The following is a 14,867-nucleotide window of genomic DNA, read 5'->3' as shown; positions in this document are numbered from 1 at the left end:
AAAAAAAAAAAAAAAAAAAAAAAAAAAAAAAAAAAAAAAAAAAAAGACCTATTTAGTCTAGACGACTATTTTACTGTTGTTGAAAAGACATCTATTATTAGTAAAATTCTTCCAAGGAAAAATTTATTCTCTAATTATGCTACTGCAAATTTAAAGCATATGAAAGGCACACTAAGAATCAGGAACTCAAATGGGAAAGTGTATATAAGATACACATTTATAATTTTTAAAACTCAGTATAAAAATCAGGGCAAGGGCATTGAGGATGAGTTTCTCAATGAAACAGTCTCATGAAAACCAGTTAAAAATAAATGATTAGGCAGAGAATAGTATTACCATTTGTATTTCTTCTGGGGATAACTCATCTTCACCTTTGCCATCTCCCCAGGTTCCCAATTCAGGTTGTGTTTCAGCCAAAATCTTTTCTGTTCAAAAAAAATTGAAAATAGAAGACCAAATATTCATTTTAGAATAGGCTGGCTTAGGATGTAATCATAACACAAACATGAGATGGAGCAGAATCTTACAGCTTTGTCCATATATTTCATGATCTCTGGGCTAATATTCAGGAACTGCAGACATGATTCTTTCACAACATTTAGGCTGTAAATTGTCTTTGTGCAGGCACATGCATGTGTGCGTGTGGTGGGGAGGGGACCTACGCACGGTTTCAATATTGCACCAATGTCAGCAATGGCTGCAAACTAAATGGACATTCTTCAGAATGAGTCTTAAAGTATGTTTTACTTCAGGACACAAATACGCCTCTCTACTTGTAAAGACTGTAAGACATATTTTTAAAGTAAAAAATACGTATGCATATACATGTATATATATACACACACACACACACACACACATATATATATATACAGGAAGTGATATACCGTTCCCCAATCCTATTCCTCTCCCAGAAGTTACTGCTTTGATGTAGCGTCATAGATTTTATCTAAACATATTCACATCCAAAGATATGAGTCCCTGCCTACCTATGAAATTCAAGTAATACACAGTTTTGTGTGTATGGTTGCTTGCTTTTCACACAGATATCAATGGTAACATACTGTTCTAAAACTTGCTTTGTATGATTTATTGATACATCTTGGAGATCGTCCAAGTAGATCTACCTTGTTCTTTTAAGTTGCTGCATGATATTCCATCGTGAGGATACACTAGTCTTTAGCCATAACTACACTGACAGACCTCAGTGGTTTCAGACTGTTCACTGGGGTAATAATGGTACTGTGTCCCAGTCTGTGCTTTGTACACATGCTGGAGTGACTCTCTAGGACAGACACCTGGGCATGGAACTGCTGAATGGGAGCGTAGGGACATTTTAATCTGGAGAACTTTTTCATTATGATCAACAAAACATGATGTATCCTCCATGAAGCATGTCAATACCACAGGCCCCTAGAAAGGACTGCTGCTGCCCAGGATGACAGTAAGAGGTCTGTGCAGTTCATCAATGGGGTGGGGTTGGGAGCGGAGGGGAGAGGGATGGCAGGGATGGATCCTCGGGGGAGACTTTAATGAAATCACTTTGTGTCTGTGTGTCTCAGTGGTGTCTCTGGGCTTATCAGTGAGCTTCCAAGTACTCAAAGGCAAATACTGCTTCTTTTCCCTTTTTCCTCAATCTCAGTAAATTTCCTGTAGTCGACCTCAGCCCCATGAGATGGTGACAAGTCCAGATCTTTGAATAGGGGAAGAGAACATGATGATAGCAACAGGGTAGAGAAAGCTGACTAGGCAGGCCATGACTGAAAGTTAAGGTTATTTATTAGAAATATATCTTTACAAAAAAAGTCTCCATGTCATCCACAACTTAGTGCATGCAGGCTTTTAGAAAAATGGCTGTTTTTACCAGAAGTGTCATTATAGAAAAACATGTTTGTAAAAGGTTGGCTAAAAGTATCTTTAGAAATGATCTGGTATTTTCCTGAGATGACATTCTTTGGGTAGGAACATTTGTACTTTCATCTACCCCCCACCCCCACCTTATGAGCTGTCTCCTACTTGTCCTCATTATGGTATCCATTTCAAGCTTTTACTGTTGTTGATTTCTTTTTTAAGGATAAAAACACCAAAATTAGAAACAGAAACCTTGTTCATATCTGAACTAAGCATAAATTAACTCTGAGCTAGAATGGGAAAGTTCTCTTAGCAGAACTCACACTCTACAGCATGCTCATTTGTGGCCATCAGAAGCCTTCTTGACAGGCTGCCATAAGGATCAGCTTGAAGCACAGCACCCACCAAGCCAGTCCTCTGCGCAGGCCACCCGTGCACCCTGGTGCCACAGAGGCAAGTCCAGACTCCCTAGTCTGGCATTCAAGGCTCCACCCGCTCTTCCAAGCTTACTCCCGCCTCTCCTCCCACTGACGGGCTTCACTGATCCCCAGGGGTCTTCTTTACTGACTACATTCCACCCAAGCTCCAGGCTTTCTGGCCTCTGAGCATTTGCTCATGCTGCTGCCTCTGTCTAGAACTTTCTAAGCTTTCATTTTTTTTTTTTTTTTCAGGTCCAGACTCACTTTTTTTTTTTTTTTTTTTGAGATGGAATTCCGCTCTTGTTGCCTAGGCTGGAGTGCAATGGCTTGATCTTGGCTCACCACAACTTCCGCCTCTTGGGCTCAAGTGATTCTCCTGCCTCAGCCTCCCGAGTAGCTGGGATTACAGGCATGTGCCATCACACTCAGCTAATTTTGTATTTTTAGTAGAGATGGGGTTTCTCCATGTTGGTCAGGCTGGTCTTGAATTCCGACCTCAGGTGATCCACCCACCTTGGCCTCCCAAAGTGCTGGGATTACACGTGTGAAACACCGCGCCTGGCCCAGACTCACTTCTTAGTGCCGCCTCCTCTTGGAAGTCTCCCTGGCCCTCTGCCCTCTCTTGAGGTGCTACTTACTTTCTCCCAGGGGCTAGAGCATTATCTTTCCCATCAACTGTGAGCTCCTTGAGGGCAGGAATCACATCCCTGAAACTTCCTGAGCTCCATTGTGACACCCAAACGAAATACTCATTGGAGCTTTCCAGATTTTGGTTTTCAGATTAGAGATGCTCAACCAGTAAGTATAATGCAAAATATGCAAAAATTTGAAAAAACTCCAAATCCAAAACACTTCTGGTCCCAAGCATCTCAGATAAGAGATACTCAACCTGTAATTTCTGTGACATGTCCAGAACTGTGCCTAGCATCTGGAAGACAAGAGTTAATAAGAACTGCCATGAGACTATGGAGAAGGATGCCACAGGGGACTCCCAGGTCTCTCCTGGCTCCAGCACGCCATCACCCTGTGATTCACGCAAAGAACCCTGTTCCACTCTGTCTCTCGGATATAGCAAACTATGCAGGCATCCGTATGTGGGGGTGCCAGCCAGACACACAGATCGCAGACATCCATGACCACATTGTGTATGTGCCCCCACATTTTCGGACTTCATGGAGACCCTGTATTTCTTCTGCCTCTCCTGTGCATCAGGAACTGTTCTAAGCCTTGGGCCGTCTAGTATCTGTGGTGACAGGCAGCACATCAATACAGATTTGCATTTTGTCCTGTTGGTTTGACTGGCTGTGAAAGGCCGCTGAGGTTGCACACTCTACCTGGGCGCAGGCCTGTAAGCTCAGAGCTGACATGCAGGGCACGGCTGCCAGGGAGGCAATGCTGCCTCTCCTGAGGCTGGCACACAGGACTCCTGAGGCAGACAGATCCCGGCCTCACCCCTCTATAGCAGGCCCTTTCTCCTGCACCCCGCCAGCTCCCAGGTGACTGGGTGAAAGCACCTCCTGCCTCCGTGGCAGTCACGAAGATCAACTGTGATAGACACAAAGGCTGCCACCTCCTGCTTCCTTTGCTTTATGCAAATACAAACACCAAAACATGTCTGAGACTGTGCTACTTCGTTCCTGTGGTGTACTCTTGCCAACATGTCAAAAGGAAGAAATGCAAGGCAAGATATTCATCTCAATTCATACCTGGATGTTCTTCAGTGGCAGGGTTTTCTTCAGAGTCTTTTGAAGGGCTCTGTGAAACTTTCTCAGAAGATGTGGATTCTCTTGTCTTTGTATTTGGTTCTGGTTCCAGCTTAGATCTAAAAATACATAATTAGCAGTCAGGTATTTTATTTCCATAACAGGATTCCTTTTTGACAACAGAAAAAGTCACATGTGACCCTGCAATTTTGTCCTGTGCCCCCGTACTGGGGAGCAGTCACTGCTTCTGGGCCCAGTGGCTATCCGGACACACCTCCACTGGGGCACTTAACACTGGCATTGTTGCCTGCAGGGTAGAGATTGTGCACGCCCTCTGCATTTGCAGCCATGGCACAGTGACCAGCATGCAGGGGCAGGCTACGGTTGGTATGTGCTGAATATGCTCCATAGACTGACACCACACTCAACAAACCCAGGAAGCTGGATTGATGCTCACCCAGTAATAGACACTAATGCAAAAAGATTGCTGAATATGTTATTAATTATAATATATAATACATATTATACATATATTCATATGTATATATACCCCACACATATATACCCCCAACATATGTATACCCACACATACACACACCACACACATATATATACCACATGTATATACCCACACACATATATATACCCTCCCACATATATACCCACACACATATACCACCACACACATACCCACACATGTATACACACAATATATATACCACATATATATACCCCCACACACATATATACCCCCTACATACACACATATCCTCTACAAACTTACATGCATGTATATCCCCCACATATACACACATACCACATACACATATTCATATATACTCACCCACGTACACACACATATATACACACACACATATACACACACCATGTATACACACCCACATACATATACTACATATATATACCCCCACTCACATATATACCCCCTACACACACATACACACCATATATGTACACATATGCATATATACCCCCCACATATACCCTTCCACACACACATACACCTACACACACATATGCATATGCACACACACTGATATATACTCCCACATGTACACACACATATACCCCCACATACACACACACACACAAACACATGCATATATATCCCCTACCCATATATATATACACACACATACCCCCCAACATATATACTTACACACACACATATATACCTATACCCACACGTGTACATATTCTAAGTCACATCTTAATATAAGTGAACTCTGAAAGCACAAGTCCTTAAATACCCACTCGAAGGCACAGACTCGCTTCAGGACTGAGTCCTCTGCACTTGGCATTCCCCTGCTTCTTCCCCACAGGCTCTTCCCAGGACATCATCTCCTAGGACATCATCTTCCTTCCCGCCTACAGGGCTTGGCTCAGTTTCACGTACTCAGAGAGGCCACCTCTGACTCTTCTATCAAGGAAAGGCTGCCTCCCACTCCTCTGCACCTGGTTTCTCCATAGCAGTTATCACAGTCTATAATCTGTTTATTTATCTGTTGGTTGTCAGCCTTGCTCCTAGATCCCAGATTCTGGATTAGTGCCTGGTATTCAGTTTCATAAATATATGTTGAATGAATGAATGCATTATAAATACAAGTAAATGATTAATAAGAGAAAAAATTTTGGTTATGAAACAACAGACTTTGTAATAGCTTTGCTAGAATCTACATAAACACTATAAAATTATAGTCAGAGTGCTAAAAAGATCTAGGATAAATTCCATATTGTTAGGCAGAGAGACTGTAATTAAAGGAACAATGTAAATGCATATTAGGGTGATATTACTAATGCCAACTAACATTTGTTAATGGCTTATATAGTGGACATTTTTTCTAAGCAATATATATGGATAAATTTATTTAATTTCGAATATCCCCATTAGGTAGGTACTAGCATTAACAACCTTTTAACAAAGGAAACTGAGGCGTAGAGGAAGTTAGGAAACTTGCCCAGGTCACAGTAAGCAAATGGCTGGGCTGGGACATGACCTCAGGGAACCTAGCTCTGACGCCCATGCTTATAACAACTGCTCCATGTGGGGTATATTCTACCCATCCTGGGCTGTGGGAAAGGACTTCTGTGGTCAAATCAGTCTGAGAAAGTTGAGTCAAACCTAGACAGGTGTTTCACTATATAAGTTTTCAGAGCCTTTAATATGCTCAAATACATTCTAAATTTCCAAAAAGGATGGCTTTTGCAAATAACCCTGATTGCAGAGACTCTCTTCATAGAGTTTTTTGAGAGTAGTTTTCAAAAAAGATGATTTAGGAAATGCTCCTCTACAAAATTTAACAAAAAAATTTTTCAAAAGTAACTGTGTTATCAATCTTTTTAATTGTTCAGGTTACTACAGCTGAGTCATAAAACTTAGTGCCTTGAAACAGTGAGATTTATTACTGATCAGTGTTTCTGGGGTCAGGAATTTGGGAACACCTTGGCTGGGTGGTTCTGGCTCTGCGTGTCTCAGGAGGGTACAGTTAGAAGGCAACTAGGGCTGCAGTCATCTGAAGGGTTGACCAGGGCTGGAGGGTTCACTTCCAAGGAGGTCACACACATGGCTAGCAAGTTGGTGCTTGCTGGGAGCCTCATTTCTTCTTCATGGAGCTGCATGAGTGTGTTACTGGTGCATGGCAGCTGGCTGCCTGCAGGGCTGGCAGTCTCAAAGACTTTGGTGGAAGCTTCAATGCCTTTCATAACCTTGCCTTAGAAGTCAGAAATCATGATCCTAGCCATATTCTACTGCCCAACGCATTCGCGATGGTCCACTAGGGTTCTAGGGGAAGAAACTCAGACTCCAATTTGCTTTCTCAATGGAGCAGTGATAACATCACTTTTTAAGAAGAGCATGTGGTATGGGATATATTTGGGGGCAGCTTTCTTTGGAAAATACAATCTGCTATTCTAAGTATCAAAATATGCACAAAGATAAAGTTATAAGGATATTCACCACAGCACTGCTTATAACAACAATAACAAAATGACTTAAATGTTCATCATAATGTACCTCATTTACAGTTGGAAGATACAATGAAAGAGATGATTCTACTTGCAATAGCCAAAACAAAACAAAAGAAAGAAAACTAACAACATCAACAAAAACTTTAGAATAAACTTAAGCCCAAAGCCCATATGTAAAAAACCAAAAAAGACTTATGAAAGACACAAAGGAAAGAAAGGACACATCATTCTTGATAGAAAAAGAAATATAAAGATGTTAGTTCTCCCTAAGTTAATTTATAAGTGTAATGTGATCTCAATTAAAAAAAAAATCACCAGGTCCCATCCTGAAGCTGGACAAATCAACTATGAAATTCATCTGGAAATAAGCAAGAATGGTCAGAAAAAGTGTAAACAAATATTGAACTCTAGTTAATGATATGCATACTAAAGTATTTAAGGGGAAGGGCACTGTTAGAAGTTTACTCTGAAATCTATTTTAAAAAGAGGCTAAATGAATATAGAATGATAGGCAGGTAAAAGCAGCATGTATAATAAAATGTAAATGCTCAATCTAGGGTATAGGTATATGGGCGTTCACAGCAAAATTCAATTCTGCCATATGTTTGAAAAGATTGATAATGAAAATATCATGAAGATTAGGAAGGGGAGGGAATAATAGCCAAGAAAACCCTAAAAAACCAAGTGTGGTATTAGGGCATGAAAAGATTGACAGACCAATGAATAGGATATAAAATTCAAAACCGGACTCAATTGCATATGTGTATTTAATACATGATATGGTTTAATAAGTTGCACTGGGATAATTGGTAGTTATATGAAAGAAAAAATGTTTTCCCTTTGCCTACACTGCACACCAAGGTAAATTCCAAATGCATCAGAGATATACACATAAAAAAATGAACCACACATGTGAAAAAAAAAATGGGTGAACCAAGTGTGGTGGCTCACCCCTGTAATGTCAGCACTTTGGGAGGCCGAGGAGGGCGGATCACTTGAGGTCTGAGGCCAGCCTGGCCAATATGGTGAAAGCCTGTCTCTACTAAAAATACAAAAATTAGCCAGGCGTGGTGGCACACACCTGTAGTCCCAGCTACTCAGCAGGCTGAGGTGGGAGAATTGCTTATACCTGGGAGGTGGAGGTTTGCAATGAGCCGAGATCACCCACTGCACTCCAGCCTGGGCGACAGAGGGAGAGTCCATCTCAAAACAAAACAAAACAAAACAAAGCACCATGAGTGGTGGGGGATGTTGACAGTGGCGAAGGCTATTGGTGGTGAAGGCTATTAGTGTACTGGTGGGTGGGGGGACAGTGAAGGGGGTATATGGGAACTCTTGGTACTTTTTGCTCAATTTTGCTATGAACCTAAAAACTGCTCTTAAAATAACAAGTTTATTTAAAAAAAAAACAAACCCACCATAGGTAAAGTAAAAAGAGAAAAAGACCAACAGCTCTACAGTAAACTAGGCAAGAAAGTTCACACAAATGTAAATGGCTTTTAAACACATGAAAAATGCTCAATCTTCCTCATAAGATGATGCATATCAACAACTACACTGCGTCATTATTTCTTGCCTACTGGGACTGGTGAAAACACCCAAATGTGAAGACATAATGGGTGGGTCAGGCTGTCAAGCAGGGCACTTCTGTGTATTGATGGTGAGCGTGCCAAACAGTGTGACTCCTATGGAGGGGACCTTGGTAATACCCTGCAAATTAACATGTATTTAATCTCTAATCCAGCAATCCCACTTACGGGACTCTATCCCAAAGATATAATGATAATATGAAAAGGTTATTGATTATAGCAACTTTGTAATTCAATTTTAATATGGCGAAGGCCTAGGAAAAATCCACATGTCCATCAACATGGAACTGGTGGAAGACACTCTGCAGTACTATGGAGCTGTAAAACAGAATGTATACCTTTATATAGTGCTCTAGAGCAATCAAACAAGATGGGAAAAAGCATGTACAGAAGGGATCTTCCTTATCTGATAAACATGTACAAAATCTACAGTGAGCATCATACTTTATGATAAAAGCCTAAGTGTTTTCCCTAGGATGAGGAACAAGGTAAGGACCTGGTAGATGTGAACAACAGAGGAAGAGAAAACAATTACAAAATCATTTTATGAGGCCAGTATTACCCACATTCAGAAACCTATGAAGATATTACAAGAAAATTAGATACATATCTTCATGAACATAAAAGCATCCTTAATACAAGCAAACTGATTTTAGCAATATATAAAGACAATAATGTATCATGACCAAATGGGGTTTAACCCAGGAATACAAAGTTGGCTTAACATTTGAAAATCGATCAATGTAATATATCCCCTTAACAAAAAAAGAAAAAAGCCTACATGATCATTGCATTAGATGTAGAAAAAGCATTTGAAAAAGTCAAGATACCCTGATGATAAAAACTTTCAGCAAACTAGGAAAATAAGGTATGCAATAAAGGGATGACTCAGCAGGTTTGTGGTGTTCAAATTCTGCACATTCCAAGGAAAAAACTGGCCCTTGCTTGGCTCCTGGGAGATAACCTCTAAGCTCCTAGAATATCTTGTCTGATGACAGTATCTGTATACCTGGGGACATTCCAGATAGTTTATGCTAACAGTGTGATTTATGACTGGGGGCCTGGGCCACTGTATCAGTGCACGCAGACACACTTGACGGCAATTGAAGAAATGAGGGCTGCCATGTGGAGGTTGCTTGGTGGGAGGATGGCTAAGTGAAGGTGCTATATAAACTACATTCTTTTTACAAGCAGTAGTGGTTCTCCTGTGCAGCCCACTGCCACTGGACTGCTCTATAAATAAGCTCCCCCAAATAAACTCCGTTCTGTTTGTTGGCTTGGGGTCTCTTCTTCAGCCTCTCTGAACCAAGTGCCATCCCCACTGAAGTTAACAGGGGTCTGACATGACAATCAATTTGACCTCTGGAGGGGATGGCGACTGAGTTAACTATGGCCTGCTATGCTAGCACTTCACATCTACATCACTGACCCCCAGTGAAGACCCTGAACACCAAGGCTCAGGTTAGCTTCCCTGATTGACAGTACATGGTGACACAGGTATTGGGAGTCACATATTGGGAGAATTAAGTGCGTCTACACTATTCCACTAGGAGAGGACAGCTAGAAGCTTGTACCTGGTCTCTCCTGGACTTTGTCCTATGTTCCCTTTAGCTTTGGTGATTTTAATCTGTATTCTTTCACTATAATATACTGTAACTGTGAGTATAATAGCATTTCTGAGTTCTGTGAATTCTTGTAGGCAATCCCTCAATAAGAAAGGAAATTTCCTTAACCTGATAAAGAACAGCTACATAATACTACTTCTGTGATATACACATAAAAAAATGAACCACAAATGTGAAAAAAAAAAAAAAACAACAAACAAACATGGGTGCACTGGGTGCAGTGGCTCATGCCTGTAATCCCAACACTTCATACTTAATGGTGAAGTATTAAATCCTTGTCCCTTAATCAAGAGCAAGGAAAAGATGTCCATCCTAAACACTTCTATTCAATATGGTACCAGAGGTCCAGGCCCTAGCCAGTGCAATAAAACAAGAAAGGAACAAGAAATAAAAGGCATAAAGATTAAAAAGCAAAACTACTGTTATTCATATATGGTATGATTATGTATGTAGAAAATTGATAGAATTTACAAAAAAAGGCCGAGTGTGGTGGCTCACGCCTGTAATCCCAGCACTTTAGGAGGCTGAGGCAGGTGGATCACCTGAGGTGAGGTCAGGAGATCAAGAACAACCTGGCCAACGAGGTAAAATCTCGTCTCTACTAAAATACAAAAATTATCTGGGCATGGTGGCGGGTGCCTGTAATCCCAGCTACTCAGAAGGCTGAGGCAGGAGAATTGCTTGAACCCAGGAGGCAGAGGTTGCAGTGAGCCAAGATGGAGCCACTGCACTCCAGCCTGGGCAACAAGAACGAAACTCTGTCTCAACAACAACAACAACAACAACAACAAGAATTTACAAAAAAAGCTACTAGAACTGCATGTGAATTACTCATAGTTGTACATAGATCAATATACAAAAAATGTATTTCTATATACTAGCAATGAGAAACTGGAAAATAACATTAACAAAATGGTATCATTTACAAGAGAATTAAAAAATCCAGGAATAAATCTAACAAAAGATGAGCAAGATGTCTACACTGAAAATAACAAAATATTGCTGAGAAAAAGAAATTTAAAAATAAAGTCAAAGACAGAAATAAATGCAAAGATATACTATGTTTGTGGATAGATGTTAAGATGCCCATTCTCCCCAGATTGATCTATAGATTCAACATAATCCCTATAAACATCCTGGCAGATTTTCTGAAGAAATTGAAAAGGTGATTCCAAAGTTGATATGAAAATACACAAAAATCTAAAATAGCAAAAAAAGTACTGAAAAATTAGAAATCTGAAGGATTTACAACTAGCTGATTCCAAGACTTATGATAAAACCACAGTAATCAAGACAGTGTGGCAGTAGAATAAGGACAATCAGACCAATGATACTGAATAGAGTCCAGAAGCAGACATATACATGTTTCGGTCACCTGACTTTTGATGATGATGCCAGGTCAATTCAGTGAGAAAAAGAAAGTGTTTTAAACAAACATTGATATAATAAATATTTATATACAATAAAATAAACCTTAATCCCACCCAGATGTTTATATAGAATAAAATAAACCTCAACCCCATCTCATTCTATCAAAAAGTTGGTCTGAGACAGATGATAGACCTAAATAAACATACCACCCAGAATCATAAAGCTTCTAGAAGAAAACATAAAAGAATATCTTTGTGACCTTGGGGTAGACAAACTAAAAATTAATGAAATTCAACTTCCTCAAAATTAAACATTTCTGCTCACCAAAAGACACCATTAAGAAAACAAATAAACCATAGAATAGGAACAAATATTTGCAGCATGTATCTAAGGACGTGTATGCAGAATATACAAAGAACTCCTATACAAATCAACAGCCAAACAATTCTCCAATACAGAAATGAGTAAAAAACTTCAACAGATACTTCCCAGGAAGAAAATGAATGGTCAATCAACACATGAAAAGGTGATTAACAATATTAGTCAGTGAGGAAATGCAAACTAAACCCACAATAAAATACCACTCCACATCCAGTAGAATGGCTAGAAAAAATGGCCAACGCCAATCGTGCCATGTGGAGGAACTGTAACTTTCACACATTGCTGGACAGTGTGTCAAATGGTGCTATCACTTTGGAAAACTCAAGACAGTTTCTTACTAAGTCTCTACTATGACAACCCACTTTTAGGTTGTTTACCCAAAAGAAATGAAAAGATAGGTCCACACAAAGGCCTGTAAAAGAATGTTTACAGCAGCCTTATGCATTATAGCCAAAAAAATGGGAACACTTAAATGTCCACCAACAGGATGGATAAGCCAGTGGAGGTACTTTGATGCAATGCAGTACCGTTCAGCAATGAAGAAGAACACAGCCAGGGTAAGTCTCAAAAAAAAATGTGTTAAGCAAAGGAAACAAAGCCAGCTAAAAACATAACTTAAAAGAGAAACCTATTTAAAGATAAACTGAGGATTTGCTCCATGTTTGACACTAGGTATATATATATGCTTATTAAATTTAGCATCTGTGACTTAATATTTTACCTCAAATATTAGTTTGTGGGATGTAGGAATTGAGCAACGTGACACATGAGCAAATTTTTAAACTAGCTTGACAAGATACTCATCTGCCAGAAGTTTCAGATTTTTTTCCAGTTACTAAACGACAAACAAAATTTCTTAGCCTGTTTTCCCACCTATAAAATGGGGCTCTGACTATCTTTCTTGTTAGAGTTACTGGTTTGTATGTGCTTACTCAGCACAGTCTACATCACATAATAAGAGCTCAAAAATTAGCTATTACTACAACGATTACACTACTGCTGCTGCTGCTATTATTACTGTGAAATAACAAAAGGCAGAATGGTTTAATAAGACAATTTTTTTGTGAAGTCTTAAAGGAATATACATTTTTTTCCTCTGACAAGATGCAGACCAATGGAGGAACAGAAGAAAACTGCTGAAACAACCCATAAATAATGCAAATAATTCAGAGAAAAGAGTACACTGGTAAAATCTGTACAAGGGACTCGGTAGGGTCTTCAGTGCTGGCCCAAGTAGCTACTGATCTTCTGGCTATTACTATGGAGGGGAAGGAGCCTTGACAGAGCAGCAGGGGAGTGGTCTGGGATGGTGACCAAAGGCTACCACCTTTGGTTGAGTGGTGGGGGGCTTTCTCCTTGGTCACATTGCACAGTAGACTGACCTGATGCCCTCCAAGGCTGTCCTGGCTGTCAGATTACTACAGCAATTCCACAAATCCCATGACAGTCTAGAGGTGAGAGTCCTTAAACCACTGGTTGACTGGCTGCCTTGAAAAAGACACATTTACAATGGGATTTGGAGAAAACAAAGGGCTTAAATTCTAGAATGCCACTATTTTTAATGTGGTCTTAGATGGGTTTTATTTTATCCTTTTTTTTTTTTTGACAGAGTCTCACTCCATCACCCAGGCTGGAGTGCAGTGGCACGTTCTCAACTCACCACAACCTCTACCTTCCAGGCTCAAACGATTCTTGTGCCTCAACCTCCCGAGTAGCTGGAATTACAGGCATGCACCACTATACCCAGCTAATTTTTGTATTTTTAGTGGAGACGGCGTTTCACCATGTTGATCAGGCTGGTCTCAAACTCCTGATCTTAAGTGCTCCACCTGCCTCGGCCTCCCAAAGTTCTGGGATTATAGGCATGAGCCACCACACCCAGCCAATTTTATTCTCTTTGTCCAAGTTTTCTTCATCTGCAAAACGGAGAAAATACCACCTTTCTCAAAGACTTATTTCGAAGATTAAATGGGATCACTCATGAGAAAGTGCCTGGCATGAAGCCTGGCACACAGTAGGTGCTCCTCTGGTTTACCACCTAACCTCTAGGCCTTGGTTTTCTTTTTTTTCTTTTTTTTGACATGGAGTCTCGCTCTGTCGCCCAGGCTGGAGTGCAGTGGCCAGGTCTCAGCTCACTGCAAGCTCCACCTCCCAGGTTTACGTCATTCTCCTGCCTCAGCCTCCCAAGTAGCTGGGACTACAGGCGCCCGCCACCTCGCCCGTCTAGTTTTTTGTATTTTTTTAGTAGAGACGGGGTTCCACCGTGTTAGCCAGGATGGTCTCGATCTCCTGACCTCGTGATCCGCCCGTCTCAGCCTCCCAAAGTGCTGGGATTACAGGCTTGAGCCACCGCACCCGGCCGGCCTTGGTTTTCTTAACTGTAAAATGGCTTTCAGTATCTTTCATTCCAACCCAACACCACAGGGTTCATTCTGGCTTTATCCCTTTCATTCTTCTGAGTGAGAAACCTGGCTTCCAATATCCTTCCAACAATATCTACTACTAAAGTTGTTGCAAATGCTAAAAAAGTAGTAGACCACACTAAAAAAGTAGTAGACCAAAAAAAAGTACCTTATGAAAAATATTATTACATTACTTCCATTTCTCCCTTGGACCCCATTTTTTTTTTTTTTTTTTTTTTAAGATAAGGTCTCACTCTGTTGCCCAGGCTAGAGTGTAGTGTTGTGATCATAGGTCACTGCAGCCTTGAACTCTTGGGCTTAGGTGATCCTCCCACCTCTGCCTCCTGAGAAGCTGGGACTATAGGTGCATGTCACCACATCCAGCTAATTTTTAAATTTTTTGTAGAGATAGGGTCTCACTATGTTGCCCAGGTTGGTCTTAAACTCCTGGCCTCAAGCAATCCTCCCACCTTGGCCTCCCAAAGTGCTGGGATTATAGGTGTGAGCCACTGTGTGCAGCCCCCAACTCTATTTTGAC

The 14,867-nt window shown here is 40.7% G+C and overlaps 1 protein-coding gene across 5 annotated transcripts in view; it reads right to left on the bottom strand.

The window, feature by feature from the left end:
- Nucleotides 1-14,867, bottom strand: part of STX18 (syntaxin 18) — a 123,519-nt gene that overhangs the window by 21,832 nt on the left and 86,820 nt on the right. For all 5 annotated transcript variants that reach the window (XM_025384597.1, XM_025384596.1, XM_025384595.1 and 2 more), the window contains 2 exons: nucleotides 3,977-4,092; nucleotides 337-425 (listed from right to left, as the gene is read on the bottom strand). In XM_025384597.1, coding sequence (XP_025240382.1) covers nucleotides 337-425; nucleotides 3,977-4,092 — 205 coding nt within the window. The remainder of the gene's footprint in view (nucleotides 1-336; nucleotides 426-3,976; nucleotides 4,093-14,867) is intronic.

This window comes from Theropithecus gelada, chromosome 5 (genome assembly GCF_003255815.1).
Source record: "Theropithecus gelada isolate Dixy chromosome 5, Tgel_1.0, whole genome shotgun sequence".
In the NCBI taxonomy this organism is placed as follows: Eukaryota; Metazoa; Chordata; class Mammalia; order Primates; family Cercopithecidae; genus Theropithecus; species Theropithecus gelada.
The sequence above is the reverse complement of the archived record's forward strand: the minus strand, read 5'-3'. Positions and strand labels throughout refer to the sequence as shown.